This window comes from Populus alba, chromosome 6 (genome assembly GCF_005239225.2).
Source record: "Populus alba chromosome 6, ASM523922v2, whole genome shotgun sequence".
Classification (NCBI taxonomy): Eukaryota; Viridiplantae; Streptophyta; class Magnoliopsida; order Malpighiales; family Salicaceae; genus Populus; species Populus alba.
In genome coordinates this window covers 13,581,672-13,600,168 of record NC_133289.1, presented here as the reverse complement: position 1 = coordinate 13,600,168, position 18,497 = coordinate 13,581,672, and the positions used below count along the sequence as shown (strand labels likewise).

General features: G+C 33.5%; 3 protein-coding genes across 4 annotated transcripts; 2 read left to right on the top strand and 1 right to left on the bottom strand.

Annotated features, from left to right (window-relative positions):
* Positions 1-2,470, top strand: LOC118048006 (derlin-1). Its single transcript, XM_035057507.2, has 7 exons — positions 1-159; positions 271-406; positions 499-572; positions 714-807; positions 1,225-1,353; positions 1,473-1,633; positions 2,038-2,470. Exons 1-7 carry the CDS (start codon positions 143-145, stop codon positions 2,174-2,176), a joined length of 750 nt encoding a protein of 249 aa, XP_034913398.1. The 5' UTR covers positions 1-142; the 3' UTR covers positions 2,177-2,470.
* A 9,019-nt stretch (positions 2,471-11,489) lies between these two features.
* LOC118047933 (acid phosphatase 1) lies at positions 11,490-15,735 on the top strand. The gene is made up of 3 exons (XM_035057384.2): positions 11,490-11,966; positions 14,800-15,009; positions 15,197-15,735. The coding sequence occupies exons 1-3, from the start codon at positions 11,611-11,613 to the stop codon at positions 15,372-15,374; spliced, it is 744 nt and encodes a 247-aa protein (XP_034913275.1). The 5' UTR covers positions 11,490-11,610; the 3' UTR covers positions 15,375-15,735.
* Positions 15,736-16,082: 347 nt separating this feature from the next.
* Positions 16,083-17,732, bottom strand: LOC118047932 (leucine-rich repeat extensin-like protein 2). 2 transcript variants are annotated; one of them, XM_035057383.2, is made up of 2 exons: positions 17,345-17,732; positions 16,083-17,311 (listed from the first exon to the last, which is right to left on the bottom strand). In XM_035057383.2, the coding sequence occupies exons 1-2, from the start codon at positions 17,451-17,453 to the stop codon at positions 16,194-16,196; spliced, it is 1,227 nt and encodes a 408-aa protein (XP_034913274.1). In that variant the 5' UTR covers positions 17,454-17,732; the 3' UTR covers positions 16,083-16,193. The 2 variants fall into 2 exon arrangements, with proteins under 2 accessions (XP_034913274.1, XP_034913273.1); XM_035057382.2 differs by having other exon boundaries at positions 16,083-17,732.
* Positions 17,733-18,497: the final 765 nt, after the last annotated feature.

Sequence of the window (18,497 nt, the reverse complement as noted above, 5' to 3'; positions counted from 1 at the left end):
AACCTTCTGGGTTGTTTTGTTCTACTTGTTTTATTTTTCTTTCTTGTGTAGAAATCAAAAACACCATCACTTATTTATTTACTTTATATATCTATCTTCTTCTAGACTGAAATTGCATCTGCTAAGTTCTGGACTTCTGCCAATGTCTTCTCCTGCTGAGTTAAGTATCGCTTCCTTTCCCTTTTGTTTTCAACAATGGTGGAGATAGGGTTTGTCAATCTAGCCTTCTTATCCCACTTGTTTCTTATTTCTTGATTTTAATTAAATCAGGTACTACAAGTCTCTTCCACCTATAAGCAAGGCTTATGGAACCTTGTGCCTGTTTCTCACCACAGCTGTTCAATTTGGACTTTTTTATTTGCCGGATATTGAATTGATGTATAAACCTGTGTTCTCGAGCTTTCAGGTATTAATTTAACCGATTCTGTTTCATGGGTGTCCTTTCTTCTTTTTTCTTCCTTCTGTTGAAATGGTTCTAACTCGAACGTTTGTTTGTAGGTATGGAGGCTGATCACAACCTTCTTTTTCCTTGGGAATTTCTCTATCAATTTTGGAATTCGCCTCTTAATGATGTAAGATAAAGTTTTCAGACTTGTTGATTTACTTTTTAATTTATTGCTTGTTCTTAAAAGTTTTAATTTCGGTTTGAGAAGCGTATGAATACTTTTCTTCCCAGCACTAATGCTTCCCTGTTAACTCTTGCAACTGCACAGAGCAAGATATGGAGTTCAGTTGGAGAAAGGGCCGTTTGAAAGGCGTACAGCGGATTTCTTGTGGATGATGATCTTTGGAGCTCTATCATTATTGGTGTGTGGTTATCTTCCCTTTTAATTCATTTTCCTTGGATTAGGTCCCTGATGGCATGGCCAAGCTCGTCCGAGCTAGAGAACCTTTTAATTCATTTTCCTTGTATTAGGTCTCTGATTTTCCACATGAAATTCCTAGTCAGATTATTCATGGCATGGCCAAGCTCATCCGAGCTTGAGAAATTTGAAAAGTGACCTTCATCTAGATTTACTATGTACTCCCCCGTTCTTATTTGACTTCCAGTTTCTGTTGCAGGCCCATCTTTGAGAACATGTGAAGCTCATAGTGAGCTATTGCTTCGATGATGATACTTGTTTATATGAATTTGTTCTTGCAAACATCCTCCTGTTGATTGAATGTGTAGAATGCGATCAATCCTTCCGCTAACTTTGGCATGATCTTTCTCTTGGATTCTAGGTACTTTCTGCGATCCCCATTTTTTGGAGCCCTTTCTTGGGGATATCACTTGTGTTCATGCTTCTCTATGTTTGGAGTAGAGAATTTCCAAATGCCCAAATCAACATATATGGGCTTGTAACTCTTAAGGTACGTCAAGTGGTATTCAGTTGCAAATTTTCATGGTGAAATGGTTTCTTGCATCTGCTGTGTGGAGAATTGTGGTCAAGTGCTTTCATATCTGATGTGAATGTTCATTTTTTCTTCAGGCCTTCTATCTGCCATGGGCGATGCTTGCTTTGGATGTTATTTTCGGTGCACCTCTTATGCCAGATCTCCTGGGAATTATAGCAGGGCATTTATATTACTTCTTGACTGTGTTGCATCCTCTTGCAACTGGAAACATCATATTGAGAACCCCCAGATGGGTGTATCCTTATGTTGCTTAGTTCCTCGAAGAGAGAAGTTTATTTAGTTGTTTGCATTATTAATTAGCATGTGCTCAATGCGGGACCATCTCTCTTATACATTTCTCACCCTCTTTACACAAATGTCATAAACTTTCCTAATTATTTTTTTTAATGTTTTGTTAGGAGATCACTGCAGGCATACAGTTACACATTGGAATTCTGATTCATTGCGTAGCTTTTTCTTTGCATGGACTTCTAACTTGCTCAGCATTTTTCAATCTTCTCTTGTATCACATTATTGCATAAGCTGGGACATACATTGTCGGCCAACTGTTTAGCTCCTTCATTAATCTGCAATTGATTGTTAACTGAGTTTGCTTTCATGATAGTTTCCTGCCTCTGCAATTTCCTGAACTGTTAACAGAAATAAGCTGGTTGCAAGGTGGAGAATAGGAGCCCCAACCCCAATGTACAGTAGTGCACAGCCTGACAGAACTACTCAAGCGGCTGACGGCAATACCAGTGCTGCTTTCAGAGGGAGATCTTATCGTCTAAATGATTAGTTGTGGTTCTGTCACCTGTTCCTGGTACATTCCATTTTCCTGTTGTTCAGAACACACCACTAACAGAGGGAGCGAAATGTTAGATGCAAGTCTATCAGGAGTAATTTTGTGAAGGGGTCCTGACGGCTAAACCATTTTGTTCTTGTTTCATCGGCTGCTCAACCATTTTAAGAGCCTATTTGTCGAAGGAGCAGTTAATGTCATTTTCTTCCAGCATATTTGTCTTTTCATCCATTCTAGATGTAGCTGGATACTCGCATCTTATAATGACATGCTATGAACTTGTTTCAATTACTCCATTTATTTTGTATTTGTTTTTTAAATCCTTTTGCTCAATTTGAATCGTTTTACAAAAATCATATTTGGTTAAAATTAAATTTTGAATTAGATATGATAATGTTGTTACAAAAGTGGGTAGGTGTTCTATATGAAACAAAAGTTAATTTAGAGTTATAACTTGAAATTAAACAGCAAGTTCTCTTGATACAAGATGGGGAAAAGTCCCCAAAAACCAAGGAAGAAATATAATTTTGCAACAATATTGAAAAAATAAAAGTGAAAAATCAAATAACAGTACGTCCTGCGTTCTTAATTGAATGAGTTCTATGCTCGAAACTCCGAGAATGTGTGAACGGTTAGCCTAAAAACACATTTGTGGTGGTTAAGGTTAGAAATAGAAATTAAACAAGGTAATTATATATAAATGCAAATTACTAGATCCATGGTGATTTGTCTCAAGATCTCCTTTAATCTAGCATGGGTTTTATTCACTGAAATCAATAGAAAGAAAACTACAAAGTTTGAATTATATTACTAATGAGTCAACATTTTTTGTTATAGATTTTTATAAATGGAAAAAATGTTTAAAAATAAAATGGATCTGGCAAACATGGCAGGTCAAAAAACTTGAACTTGGTAATTAGTCAAGTTCAAGGTAATGTGGGTTTGACAAACATATCAAATTTAAAAATGTTTGATCCTAGACGATCCCCTAAAATAAAAGTATTGAAAGAATGAAAAACTATTATGCCTCTCTATCTAGAATAATCATTCATATTAATATAATGATTTTTCTATACTTATAGGTGTATGCAAGGTCTCTTAAGAGACCTACCATACTTGCTATTTCATTAACGATATGTAAATTATATTTGTCTCCTATTAATGTCGTTGAAAGCAGTGAACTTTCCAATCCTTCCCTTCTCTAAATATGATAAAGTTCAAGAGGTATAAATATCACTTGAATCATCTAGGTAATAGTTTAGAACTTTTTATCTCTTAAGATAAACTTATATAGATTTCAGAGTATTAACCAACTTAAAACTCAGGAATAAACATCTTTACTTCTTGAATTTAAAGTTCTTTTAAGTCATTTATTGTTTTTCCTATAAATACCCCTTGATCGAGATTGTTTTTGCAGGTACCCAAAATCTTACCATAAGTATGGAATTCCTTATACTAAAAAGGAAAAATTCAAGTACTTGAACATATTAATTAACCACTATCTCAAACACTAAATAACTTATTCTTTACATATCTTGGATTTTGGGATATCATTAGTGGTATCATTCGTGAGAAAAATTTTTAAAAGTCATAAATAGCTTTATTGTAATATTCCCCCTTAATTATCATCATTAATGGCAAATAATCAGGATACTTCTGGAATATAATGAGTTACTGATCTTCTTACCATAACAGATACTCCAGCCCTTGCATAACCAATCCTTCAACAACTTAGGGAACAATTATAACTCTTCACCTTGCAGTGTTGAGAAATCAACAAGCGAGAGAAAATATGCCTTAAACGAATTTCAGCTCCTCCTTAGTAAGTTGTTGTATCTCTCTCCTGACCTCTATGACAACAAGCTTCACCTAGTGTCTGTAAATGATTACATGAATTCATTGAACTCTTTGGAATCACCAAACAGAGGATGAATATATAAGGGCATACCTCAAGAGATTCAATAAGGAAATTCTTAAAGTTGAAGACTTAATTAAACCGGTAGCTTCATAAACCCTTATCAGTGAAGTGAGGGAGAAAACCTTGGGAAAAGAGTTATACACCTTACTAAATAGAAGGTTACTAAAAGTGAAACAAACCATAAAGAGCCATATTTGGTAAATGAGGTAAATACACTGCGCCATGGTCCTTTCTATTTTACTAGGGATAAACAACTATAAAGGTCCCCCAAATAAGGTCGCTTACCAAAGTGAGACCACTCTTACAGAAGAAACAATAATCTTAAGAGAAGTTAGAAGAAACCGCTTAGGGAACGTTTATGTTATCTTGAAGCATGTGCTTTTTTTATTGAACACCTCCTTCATTGAAGTCATTGTAGACATCCAAGGCAAAGATTTTGTTTGATATCCTTCGCCTATGAAATCTCCTTCCAGTACACGCACATCTAAAACATATTTTTTTTTCACAAAGATAAATGGACATGACATTGAGGATTGTTATGTATTAAAGAAGGAAATTGAAAGGCTGATAGCTAAGGGCTACCTTTGTTTGTTTCTAAAGAAGGATTTTCGCTTTGATCAGAATAGAGAAGAACTTGGTTAATCTTCTACAACTTTACCTAAGATCAATGTAATCTTAGAGGGAACCTCTATAGGGGGGATTCTAACAATGAAAAGAGGAAGTATAGGAAACAAGTCCTCACCACTACTAGATTATTGGTTTAATGGCACAAGCAAATAGTTTTTACTCCTAAAAATGAAAAAGGAGTGACTTTTCTACCTAAGGATGCTCTTATCATTTATAGTTATCTCCAATAATAGAGTACATGATGGCAATGTAGTTAACATCTTCTGTATATAAGTTATTATCCAAATAGGAATTCCCTTTTTAAAATTAACCGATAAAAAATCCCCTCATTGGGATTGAGGGTTCAGGCATATCGGTGAAAGGTGCCTTCGAGTTACCCATTGTAATGTGCACCCCTTTAAAATGTGTTTCACTCTAGCAAAGTTTTATAATGATTGATATGGCATTGACTTATAATGCCATTTTAAAAAGATCACTTCTACATTAAATCAATGTTGTTATCTATACCCGGTACTTAACATTGAAGTTCTCAACTCAGAAGGGAATAACCACATTGCAGGGGGATCAAATAACTTCAAGACAATGTGCCACTACTTTCTTGGAGGGATGAAAGAAAGTGTTGGTATCAGACCGACAAGGGTCTTTGAAGGAAATAGTAGAAATCATAACTTAGGCTGTTAAGAAATTGAAGGATGTTTGTGTGGGGGAAAATGAACAAGTTGTCACGAAAGTGGAATCCACCTTAACACTAACACAATAGCAATCATTAATGGAGCTCTTACAGATCCAAAAGTTGAATTTCATAACAGATGCATTAAAGATGCCAGACATTAGTCCAAAGATAGTTACACCTACACAGTGGCGGAGCTAGAATTTTTTAAACGAGGAGGCAAATTATGAATAAATATTATATTATATAAACATGTATTATAAATTAATTTAATATATATATATATATATATATTAATTCATATCAAGTAAAATTAATTTAAAAATACACATCAATTCATCAAAATTAAAACCTATTTCAATTCATATCTATATGTATATAATAAGTATGTTTATTAAATTATACTTAATCATTTCTAAACATTTAATTGAGGAACAATGCCTAGTATATGTGTAAGAGGAACAATGCTAGAAAAACATGTTTTCTACTTGATATTTTACTTACAAATAAATAATGTGAAAAATATTAAATTTCAATAAAATACTTTGTCGATGCAAGAAATGTCAAGAATAATGGTTTTGTATGATTATTAATTTATTTATTTATAATAAGAAAAGAAACACTTAATTGATTAAATTAGCATATTCAAATATTTATTTTGAACATATTCATATCAAAACTTCTAAATTATCATAAACTCTAATATTTTTAATAACTAATTATAAAAGAATAAAATTAAAATTAGATAATGAAACAAATGAAAAAATAATAACATTTTACCTAAAGTATAAAGTAAATGGCAAGAAAAATTAATTGATGAGTAAAGCAAGAGGCAGGGAACGGTAGCTAGCTGAACAATGTTAGACAGGGGAAGATAAAGAAAACAAAGGGAAAAAGGAAAAACATATGAGATTATATATATATATATATATATATATATATATATATATATATATATAACATATGAGTTTACTATAAAAAAAAATTAAGGGGGCAATTGCCCCCTTTTGATCCATTGTGGCTCCGCCACTGCACCTAGATGTACACTCAGTTTGTAAAAAAAAGGAATTTTAGGGGAGAAAGACAAAAGGCTATAACTCAAGAAGTAGATAAACTTCAGGTTGTTGGTTTCATTAGGGAAGTATTGCACCCGACCTGATTGGCAAATGTAGTTATTGTAAAAAAATGTAATGACAAGTAGCGGATTTATGTAGATTTCATTGACTTGAACAAAGGTTGTCTAAAAAACAATTATCCACTCCCAATAATTGACCGTAGATGTACAAGAAAAGAAGATCTGGTTTATTTAACTAAAAAAACTATCTACTGTCAAATTGCTCTTTTCTTGTGAAAAATTAGAAATTTCTAAGTTAGAGAATATTAGAAAAAGGTTTAGCAAAAGTAAAAGAACGGGGGAATTTAAGAATGAAAGACAAATTACACCTCATCTATAACTCTAGGATGGGCCAAAATCTTGTAATCTTTATTGCATGTCGTCGGGTGATCTTCCAAAAAAAATTTTTTTGCTTTATTTTTCATAGAAAAACTTTTTAGATCAACAATGCCTAAACACTTCTTCCTAAAGGAAGATAAGACAAGTACTAACTAATTGTCTCTCTAAAAATCTCTTAAGCCTCCAATGTAAGATTACACATTAAATACTTAGGGGGGTAACTGATGAGTCAACATTTTTGGTTATAGATTTTTATAAATGAAAAAAATCTTAAAAATAAAATAGGTCTAGCAAATATGCTAAGCCTAAAGAACTTGGACTTGGTAGCTTGCCAAGTCCAAGGTAACTTGCCAAGTCCAAGGTAGCATAGGTTTGACAAGCATGCCAAACCTAAAGGACTTGGGCTTGAAAGTTAGCTAAGCCCAAGGTAGCGTGGGTTTGACAAGCATACTAGACCCAAAGTACTTGAATTTGATTAACTTCCAAGCCCAGTGTAACGTGGGTTTAGCAAGCATGTCAGATCCAAGACACTTGGGCTTCGTAGTTAACCAAGCCCAAGGTAACGTGAGTTTGAAAAACACGTTATACCCAAAGCATTTGGATTCAACCATTATGAATTTTTAAGGTTATATGTTTGATCCTAGACAATCCCTTAAAATAAAAGTATTAAAGATATGATAGATTGTCATGCCTCTCCATCTAGAATAATTATTCATATTGATGTAATGATTTTCCTATACTCATATGTGTATACAAGGTCTATTAAGAGACCTACCATAATTACTATCTCATTAATAATATGTAAGTGATATTTGTTTCTCATTAATATCACTGAAAGCATAGGACTTTCTAATCATTCCCTTCTCTGAAAACAACAAGGTTTAAGGGGTATAAATACCCCATGAACCATTGAGGTAAATATTGAGAACTTTTTATCTCTTAAGATAAACTCATATAGATTTTAGAGTAATAACCAACTTAAAACTCAATAACAAACATCTTTGTTCCTTGAATTCAAGGCTCTTTTAAGTTATTTATTATTTTTCCTATAAATATACTGACTTTATTATTAGTGAATCTTTGTAGGAACTCAAGCTCTTACCATAAACTTTAAATTTCTTAGACTAAGAAAAAGAGATCCAAGTACCTGAACATATTGATTAACCATTATCATAAACACTTAACAACCTATTATTTACTTATCTTGAATTTATCATCAATTACTATATGTTGTTAGTTGCTAAAGATGAGCAAAAATCATGAATGCAAGTGAGAGTCGAGTTTGTAAAATATATATACTCACACTACCTACTCCTTGTTGTATAATTTAATTAAACATACCTGAGTTTAATTCTAAACCTATGACTAAGAAACAAATTTAGTTTGATTAAGGTTTTAATTTTGTTGGATGGAAACATGATTGATATGTGTTTTTTGGTTGAAAAATTGATGTATATTGATAGAATATGAATTCAAGCAAAAAATTATGTTTTATGAGATTATAATGGTTGGAGCATAAATTTGCCTCTCTAGTTTTTATATTTATATGTTGAATAATAGCATTAATTTTTATTGCTTTTAATTTTTTTTTAAATCCACAACAAACAATAGTGTTGTTAGTTGTACTTTAATAATATAATTAAGTGAGTAGTTATTAAATTAATCATTAGATATTATAAAAATAGAATATAGGAAACTGTTAGCCATGATTGTGCCCTTGACGGATAGTTTGTCACTAGATCACTTCTCGTGTTATGTTGTGAGTTGAATAAAGCAAAATTTGGAACGTAAAACAAAATTCAAATCATGAGGAAATCTTTGCTATTATCATTAAACTTGGTATATCAAGTTAAACTTAAAAAATTCTTGACCTGATATATCTTTCGAAACTTATCATCCTAATTAAAATGCATAATAATTGCATAGATGATTGATTACTTTTATTTTTAATGGATTATGTTCCTATACAATTTTTTTAAATGTATTCTACATATAAAATACAACCTTTATTAAGATTTAAAGTCTTTCATCTATTTTTTTAGTTAAAAGATCACACGTCTATTTAAGCATTTAACCAAGAAAAATGGGTTAATGACTTTCTTGCTTTTGTATTCTTATTGTTTATGGAATTTCTCCATTGAAAAAGTATTTTGTGGATCTTATCCAACTATTATGCATTTTGTTAATGTTTCTTTTCTTGTATCTAATTCTATTAAATAATATGACACTTGTAAAAAAAAATAAATTTACATTGACTAATAAGATCATTATTTCAAAAATAAAACTACATTTATAAAAATAAAAACAATAAAAAATAGAAACTTATTTATTAAAAAAATGTAAAAAATTTGAAATTAAAAGCATATAATGTAGTAAAAAAGAAAAAAAAAAAATACTAAACTAACAAACCCATGTAAATTTATAAAAATGAATAACTCATATTTGTTTTTATTTTCTAGTAAAACTAAATTATCTCCAAAAACTAAATTAACCATAAAAGACTAAGTTTCTCATTAATAATTTTATTGATAATAATTTTTTATTAGATTAATTTTTTTTATTGTTATTCCAAAGGAAAGAATTCAAAGGAAATAAAATAAAATAAAAGAGTCCAAGTGTGCGGATTCTAAGGCAACTTGAACAACAATATATTTAGATCAATTTATCAAACCCATAATCCGAGTTTTGAACTCCACATATTACTTGTCCCATTAAATATAGCATGACAAGCATAGTTTTCCTCGCAATACATAAATACAACCCTAAAAGTTTTAAGATCATTGTTAAGTTTTTTAAAAGGATCTTAAATTTAAAATGTTTTTCTTGTATTATATCTAGAAAGTAAATGATTATTACCTTTGTATTAGTCATAGATCAAACTTGAAAATACATAGAATTGATCCTTCTTCTTTATTTTTTATTTTTTATTTCTGTTTTTGCTATCAAAACAAAATACTTAATCAAAACCAAATCCGAACCTAAAAACCTTTAAAATTATAAAATTAAAATCAACAATTAATTAAAATGTTTTAAAAACAAACACAACCCATTTTTTATAATAGAACCGAAGGCCTTTCAGAGAACAAAGAAAATAAAGGATGAGAGAGATGAGAAAAATAAGCCAAGGACTCATGGCAACTATTAAGAGAATGGAGAAAAAACATTGTAGTTAGTAATTAGTAATTTACATGAAATATTTAAAATTTTTTGAAGGAGATTAAGAAAAACCCCAACTAGTCCAAATTAGAAGAAATTAAAAGAGAAAATTGAAGATTACATTAGATACTAAGGCTTAGAATCAATAGATTGGGTCTTCGATCAAAAAAAAGAATTAGAGAGGGAGGACATAGGGGGACAAGGAGGTGCAATTGCTGTTAAAAGAGAAAAAAAAAACAAAGCCTTACAATTGATGGATTTAAGGTCATCTCTTAAGTTTTAACAGGGAAGAATAAGAGAGAGATGATAGGGGAGGTGCAGTTGTTGCCAAAGGAAAAAAGGAAAACATGTTTTGTTTTAGGGTTAGGTTAAGTTTTTATTTATATTCTCTTTTTAGTTGGTTCAAACTTAATTGAATTGGTTTGGTTTTGATTCACACAATTTCACCTCTATAAAACAAAATCCAAACTGGATCGAGTGACTTTTTTAGTATTTAAATCAGTTTCTTTAGTTTTTCTCTTAGTTCAATGTTTTTAGTTTTTTTTTTTTGTGATTTTAATAATTTTCTCAGTTGATCAGTTTTTTTAAGCATTCATAATAAACACTTTTTACTACTCTCTCTCTCTTTTAGTTTTACTTCTTGTTTTAAATGACAATGGATATACTTTCTCACAATCTAGCTCTATACATACAACTTCAAAATTGTAAAATCTTATCCCATGTAATTTGGACCTTTATTCTTCTTTGTTTCTCACAATTGTAATTGGTTTTCACCATTAAATTTTTGTGTAAGTTCTCCTTATATCACCATCAAAGATAAGAGCCCTTCCACAAATTAAATTTTTTTTGTTCACTAGCTTGTATGTTAACTTGCTAACTTGGTTTTCTCTCTCTGTGTTTTTTTTTGGGTGTTTGTTCCAGGGAAAGATGTGGGAGGTAGAGATAGAGGTACAGAAAATGCAAGAAAGAACTGGTTTCAGTTGGAGTTATGAAGTGGGAAAGAAATAAGTTTACCATGCTCTAACAACAAGGTATCTAGAGAAGGTATAGCAGATTCTGAATGTAAAGTTAAATCTAAAGACAATTTAACAAATGAAGTAAGGGTTGTGTGACTTGAATAGTGTGAAGATAACTCAATTGGGTTAATGATCTGGTTTGGATAGAAATTATATCAGATTTACTAAGTCATGGGTCGATCTTGTTTTTGAACGAAGTAGACTAGGTCGTTTCGTATATTATCTATTCTTTAATTTAGATCAATCTAACATCGGATTAACTAAATGAAATATTAATACCTCCAAATTAATTCAAGTATTATAATTAAGCAATTATCATCTTTTCATTTCTTAGTTAATAAATTTTGTGATTATGAAATACGTATACATAGCGTCCATAATTGTTTTTGTGTTGCCTTAAAAATTAATTAGAGATAGTACCCGCAGCATATAGCATAGCGCGGAACTATAACGAGTCATATCTAGGCAAATTAAACATTAGCATATTTTTTTTTTTGTGTGAATGGGGGCTTAAAGCACGAGAAAAACATCAGCACATTTAATAACCAACTAGTTGCTCGATCATATCCAATCTATTTTTTTCCTTGAAGAATGGCTAAATCCCAGCCGCTGTTTTCCCTTTTGCTCTTCATCTTCATCTCGGGAACCATTTCCCAATCAATCATTCAACTCTCCAGAGACCACGACGTTTACTGCAACAGCTGGAGGTTCTCTGTGGAAACAAACGACGTCGGATACTGGGATCAGGTGCCTTCCAGATGCGTGTCCTACGTGCAAGACTACATGACAGGAGATGGGTACCGCTCCGACAGTGAGGTTGCTGCTTCCTACGCGCTTGGCTTCGCTAAGACGGTAGAGATTGCGGGCGATGGGAAGGACGCTTGGGTCTTTGATGTCGATGAGACTCTGCTATCCAATCTGCCCTACTATGCTGTACATGGATTCGGGTATGCAATTTGCCATTAAATCTCCTTTTCCTTTTCTTTTTTCTGATGGGGTTCTGGCTTTTTGCTAATCTCGTTGGTTCTAAATAAGTTTAACAGCTAAGGTAAACCCCAATCACTTACATACGGTGTACATTGCCCCTATTATTAGTAATAGTAATAGAACATGAAGACAATTCACTGTAAGTATGCTACAAACAAACAAACTATATTTGTTTCTGTGGCTTCCTTCATTCGGTTGTTGGGACATGTGGTTAGACCAACAGGGGATTATTTGTAACAGTACAGGAGATGCTGATTTGGCATGTCTTCTGATGCTCTTCTAAGTAAGAAAATGGATTAACATTACCAGAAATTCCTGTACCATGTCGATTTAGTTAACTCCTCTGAATGAAAAAGGTAAAATTGACTCTTAATATTATCAGAACTGGATCCCGGAGGGTAAGAACCTGAACTCATAAATAAGATAGAAAACAAATTAAAGAAAGTTAAATTTAGATCACAGTAAAGAACCCGGCACAATGATTATTTATCTAAAGTAGGACATCAAAGTTATCGGATGAAAAAAGTCGATTCTCTATGCAAGTTGATCTATGGAGATGCAAAGAAAGTAGAGGGGAACGAGTCCATCAAAGAGAGTGCTGTGCAATTATTTTATTTTGATGGTATCCTAGCGGAATCAACTAGAAAACTAATTCACATCCCGCACGATAGCTTCTAGGCTTTATTGCAAAGTTTCTTGACTAAATGCTTTGAAATCTTAACCCTATGTTAAACAAGGTTTTTGGAATCTTCTGATGAAATTTTAGCTTGATTTAATAGTCAGATTGAAAATTATATTTGTTAGTGGAAAACCATGTATTAAAAAAAATAAATCCAAAATCAACTAAATCCCTCAATAATAAGGATTGTTGCTGAAAAGGGATATTACAAAATAAGAATTATAAATATAATTAAATACTTACCTTGTAAGAATCTACAAATCATATGAAAAATAGTTATTTTTCAACTTTCCTTGATTGTTGGCAGATCTTAAGCCTAACTTCAAACACGTTGTTCTCTCTCGTCTAAATGAGTTACTGAGTATACCATATATGTATGGAAAGCTTGAGATGTCTTGTTTGCAACCTAACTTGAATGTAACAAAATTTCACCTATAGCTCCAGATATAATGACCCAAACAGTTTACAAAAGTCTAGTTTAACAGATTTGCAATTTTTTAACCCAAACATCCTGAATTACCCCAATCAATTCCTCTTGGATCTTCTTAGTTTTAGACCTTTTAACATGTCCAAGTGGTACCTCTAATGAATCCTTTGGTAATATTTGTTGATTCTCTTCAATAACCAAATTGATATGGTGTGACATAAGGTGATTTTAATGCATAAGGAAACTTACGCATCTATTATTCCATATCCTTGGAAGTTGTTTGCTTGAGAATAATATATATATATATATATATATATTTTACAAATGGAAAATATTAATAGATCAAAATCAACTTATACAGTAGCATGTCTTCCTGTATATGGAGTTTCGTGTACTTTAAAAGCATCAACAGATGCTACAGAAAACAAGCTAGATTAATCTACAGGCAATTAGAATCACAAATTGTTTTTCATTCAGAATCCTAGTTTTCTGCAATCTATAACAAACAGCCTGGATAATGTTCTTGAGAATGGAGTCTCTTGAAAAATTTGCAGCGCTATAACGTATACTTTGTTATTACTGGCCTTCCAAACAAAGTAAATGTATGAACATCAGGCAATACCAGCATAGCGGGAAATCCCTTTTTCTGCAGAAATTGAATGGCCCGTCATAACTCAGACTTTCATTCTCTCATCTTCCTGTTGATCTTGTAGAGCTACAACTTGCTTCCAAACTCCTTTAGTGACAGCACCAGAGAAGAAGTTGTGATCATGATTTCCTTTCGCACTATTGCAGAACTCACAGATAGGATTGATTGCTCTGCCCCTTTCAAACTGTCTGCTCTTTGTTGAGAGCGTATTCAGAACAGATAGCCAACATATAAAGCTAAGTCTAGGGATATGTAGGGGTCCCCAAATTAGCTTGCACTAATTTACTTCGATCCCTTTCACCCTCATACTCTCCCATGCACTTTTTTATTGTGTATTGCCCATTTGGACTAGACTTACATGACGAATTGTCCTTTAGTAATGGCAGGGACGAAGAAGGCCACATATAGCAAACCTGAACAATTACCATACTATCTGACCCCGCAAAAGGCCATTGCCAATCATTATTAGTAATTACTTCTGAAAGCTTGTCATTTTTGTACTAAGACTAGTGCCATAAGATGTGGCAAGCGGCTCATGAGCATGGCACTGATTCCATCACAAGTGGATGCCACCATTCCCAACAGTGCGCACTATTTGATCCCATGCGACTCTTATGAGCTTCATGTTTTTTTTAAATTCCAAAAGCAATCATTTGGAATAGGAATATTCCAACTTCACCAAATTCTGATCAAGCTTGAACTTCTTTTTCCTTCAGTTTTTTTCCTTGATGAAATCCCAGAAAAACATGATTTTATGCTTGAAGAGTAATATTTTGACGTGGTCGATAAAAAGTTCAGAATAATGGGATTCTATTACCACTTAAGGCATCTGTTTTTTGGAGAAGTATACTTTAGACATAGGCTCAATTAACCTTACCAAGACTCTTTCAAACAGAGGGGCTAAGTTGAACAGCTTAAACTGGTTCCAGGGACTGCTTGATTTCATATTGTGCTGTAGGCTGTTTTAGTTGGTGTTGTAAATGCATATGTAGATACTGGTTGATCAATGTCGGCAAGCTTACAATGTTTTGCACACAGGTCTGAATCCTTTGATGAATTATCTTTTGACGAGTGGGTGGATTTAGCTGAGGCACCTGCTATAAAAGCAAGTCTGAATTTGTACAAGGAGCTAAAGCAACTAGGATTCACTGTATTTATGCTAACCGGGCGGAGTGAACATCAAAGGAATGCCACTGCGAAAAATCTTCAATTGGAAGGATACAGTGACTGGGAAAGGCTGATTTTGAGGTAAGTGATGGAGAGTGACCTGAGGTCATAATTTACTTCATTTATGAATGCTGCAAGTAAATAAAACGAGACAAAAGTAATTTGCCTTCATTTGTAGTCCTGGGGCTGTCCTCATGCATCTCATCTTCTTGATGTTACATAGCCATTGAATCATTGTTTAAAGATCAGTCCATGGTTTACAATGCAGGGAGAGCTCAGATCAGGGAAAACCAGCGACTCTTTACAAATCCCAGAGGAGATTGGAGTTGGTAAATGAAGGATACAGGATTCATGGGAACTCCGGTGATCAGTGGAGTGACTTGTATGGCTTTGCTGTTTCAGAGAGGTCCTTCAAACTCCCAAATCCACTATATTACATTCCATAACAAAAGATGACCTCTGGGCATTTGGGTTATGTGATATGAGGACATTGTTGTATTTCTTTGCTGAATGCTGATATTCTTTCATATCAGAAGAGCCCAGCCAGCTACACGATTCAAACAAGATTGGAATTAAAACGCAAAGCAAAATAATGGGATATTATGGAACAGAAAATACCATATGTATGAAACTAGAAGCTACATTACGTTCTAGCTCGCATCGCATCGCATTGTTAAGGTGGCCAGGTTTGGCCTGACAACATTCTTGGTTGTTTCCTTTTTTTTTTTTTTTATGTTTTTGTTTCGGTGAAATACATTCTTGGTTGTTTGTCTATGATGGTTATCAAACCGGATTATTACAGATCCACCGGGCAGGTGTCAGACTCTGTACATCGTGTTGCCACTTAGCAGAGTACTCATGCCTTCCAACCCAAGACAAGACACAGACCTATTGCGGTGTGGTAGCTCAGGGATGTAGATTGAGATCTCTCATATTCATTAATGTTCACCAGATCTAAATAATTTAAATTAAATTAAATGATCATAATTTAATGTGATAAAAATAAAATTTATTTTTTCCACTTAATTCAAATTATCATATTTAAAACTAATAATAGGATTTGCAATTCTATCGATCACGTTCTTTTATGAACGCGAGTAATCCAAATCCAACAAAAATCTGCGAACGTGATGCATGAAGAAATAAATCGGGGAGTTGTGAATCATGACTGCTAGTATTATTTAATTAATTAATGAAACAGCAGCATTCAGCTAGCAACAGCCAACAGGTCCTGTAGTACAATAATGGTAAGACTAGTGGGAGGTTCATGGAGAAGATGGGCTTATTTTTGCTTCTAATGTCTGCGGCAATGATCCACAAATAAGAGGTTGAGGGGAAGGGATTCTGAGACAACTCAATCCTCCTCCTGGTATCACACTACACTCTGGTTGAGGCCTCTGCATGTCTCTTCCAGGAATGCAATTCAACGAGAAATCAAAACCTACATTTCTGAACAACTTGGCACAATCTTGGCTAAACCCAGAAAAGAAATTGTAGGCAACTGTCAGATTAACAAGGCTTCTCAGAGAACAAACCGGTTCTGGTACTTGCCCAGACAGCTTGTTGTGTGCCAGATTCAGGACTTCGATCTGATTCAAGCAAGAAATTGTGTCTGGTAAATGACCCATCAGTGAATTGAAGCTCACATCCAAGACTTGCATCTCTCTGAACAGCCCAACTCCCTGAGGAATGCAGCCTGTCAACTGATTATTGAGAAACAAAATCTCCTTCACTTTGGAGCTCATCAACCCAAAACTAGCTGGAATGTTTCCACTGAGCTTGTTATTTGCCAAGTTTATCACTGAAGCAGGAGAGTTGCCCAGATTTTGAGGAATCTGGCTATCAAATTGGTTATTGTTGAGAAAAATTGCATCAAGTTTCTTGTTGAAAACATCTTCAGGTATAGGCCCTGAAAAGCTGTTGAATCTGAGGTCTAAATACATGAGATTTGGAATGTATAGAGTGACCGTTGGGAAGCGACCTGAAAAATGGTTGTTACTCAGGTCCAACTCTTGAAGAGAAATGAGGTCCTTGAAAGTATCAGGTAGTGTGCCAGAAAACCTGTTACTGTTGAGATGAAGGAGAGACAAGTCTGCGAGGGCAGAGATTTCTTTGACAAGAGTGCCCTGGAGGTTCGCGTGGTTGAGATCTATGCCTACAACAACTGAACCCGGGTCGTCATCTTGTGGATCTGCACAGAAGACTCCTTTATACGCACAAACATCGGTGCCAACCCAAGTGTCCAAAACCTTCAATGGGTCATCTGTGATGGCTGATTTCCATGATTGAAGAGCAGCGTAAGCGCTGTTCGGGTTTGAAACTGAAGACCCGGGTGACGGGGTAGGAGAACTTCTGATCCCACCACCGATCCACACACCGCCACCTCCATTGCCTATCCCGACACCCACACCGCCACCTGCATTGCCTATCCCGACACCCACACCGCCACCAATACCAAAAGCGGCTTCCCTTGGGATTATTTGGAGGAAGAGGGAAACAGCCAGAAGCCAGCTCTTCTCCATCATGATGCTTTACTCGATGGCTTTGCTGGTAAGGTTTGTCTAAATAACCAAGGTCCCAGGCACTTGGGAGTGAAAATGGTGGGGTCTTTCTTTCTTTCTATGCTTTGATTTTATTATCCTCGTGTCTTTTTCTCTGCATATTTTGACTCAGAGAAAGAATTCATGATGGAAGAGCTGTTAGGTGAGTTGAGAATTTAATTATTTACCAGAACCAACAAAAAGTTTTGGATCAAAAGTGGTGACTGATCTTAACGATTGGATTGCTCCGGCTTTCTCAACCGTACAGCAGCTTACGCACATCAGCCTTCATTTTAATTTTACAGATAGATAGATAGATAATCACTCAATTTTTTTTCATTAAAAGAAATATAATTACAAAAATATATCAGAAATTATATTTTATATCGTATCATATTATTAGCTAAAAAGATTTCAATAAAATAAATAAATTGTCCTCATGAGAGAACCATTTTCACACTCTCACTTTCTTGTCCCGCTTTCTTTCTCTAAAAAATCATTAGTCTCTGTCTTGTTGTGATTGAAAACTCAATTCTATAATCAACATTTATTTAATCGAATTGCGTGTATATTCTCGTCCCGTGCAGAATCCCTCTCTAAGTTGGAACCCCTCTTGTCTATAACTTAATAGCACTTACAAATGTTTTCTTTAGTCGAGATTTTTAAAACTGGTTTTAGTATATTTTTTTGATAAAAAAAATAGGGTTATTTTGTTATAATATCTTGTATTTTTAATCAAATAATTTTTTTTGATATTAAAAATTAAATTTCATACTAAAAACCCTAAAAAATCTAATATTGATAGGTCAATCATTAAAATTCAGATTTCCATACGCATTTTAACTATTGCTTACGATATGTTTAATTGTCTTTTTGAAGGTACTGTTGTAATTGTAATTGGGTACTTTGATGATTTTTGTTTGCGTGGTCAGAAGATAATTTTTTTTTTCTTATTAATATTAGTATTTGAATTAGTCTGCAAGCACCTTCATTAAATATGATCAGAAGATAATTGAATGAATTGATTGA

Excerpts from the sequence above, each read along its gene's own strand:
- LOC118048006 (XM_035057507.2), top strand. Across the intron at positions 407-498 it reads CTGTGTTCTCGAGCTTTCAG|GTATGGAGGCTGATCACAAC; the intron begins GTATTAATTTAA and ends GTTTGTTTGTAG. Across the intron at positions 573-713 it reads GGAATTCGCCTCTTAATGAT|AGCAAGATATGGAGTTCAGT; the intron begins GTAAGATAAAGT and ends GCAACTGCACAG.
- LOC118047933 (XM_035057384.2), top strand. The coding sequence starts at position 11,611 with ATGGCTAAATCCCAGCCGCTGTTTTCCCTTTTGCTCTTCATCTTCATC. Across the intron at positions 11,967-14,799 it reads TATGCTGTACATGGATTCGG|GTCTGAATCCTTTGATGAAT; the intron begins GTATGCAATTTG and ends TTTTGCACACAG. Across the intron at positions 15,010-15,196 it reads TGGGAAAGGCTGATTTTGAG|GGAGAGCTCAGATCAGGGAA; the intron begins GTAAGTGATGGA and ends TTTACAATGCAG.
- LOC118047932 (XM_035057382.2), bottom strand. The coding sequence starts at position 17,453 with ATGATGGAGAAGAGCTGGCTTCTGGCTGTTTCCCTCTTCCTCCAAATA.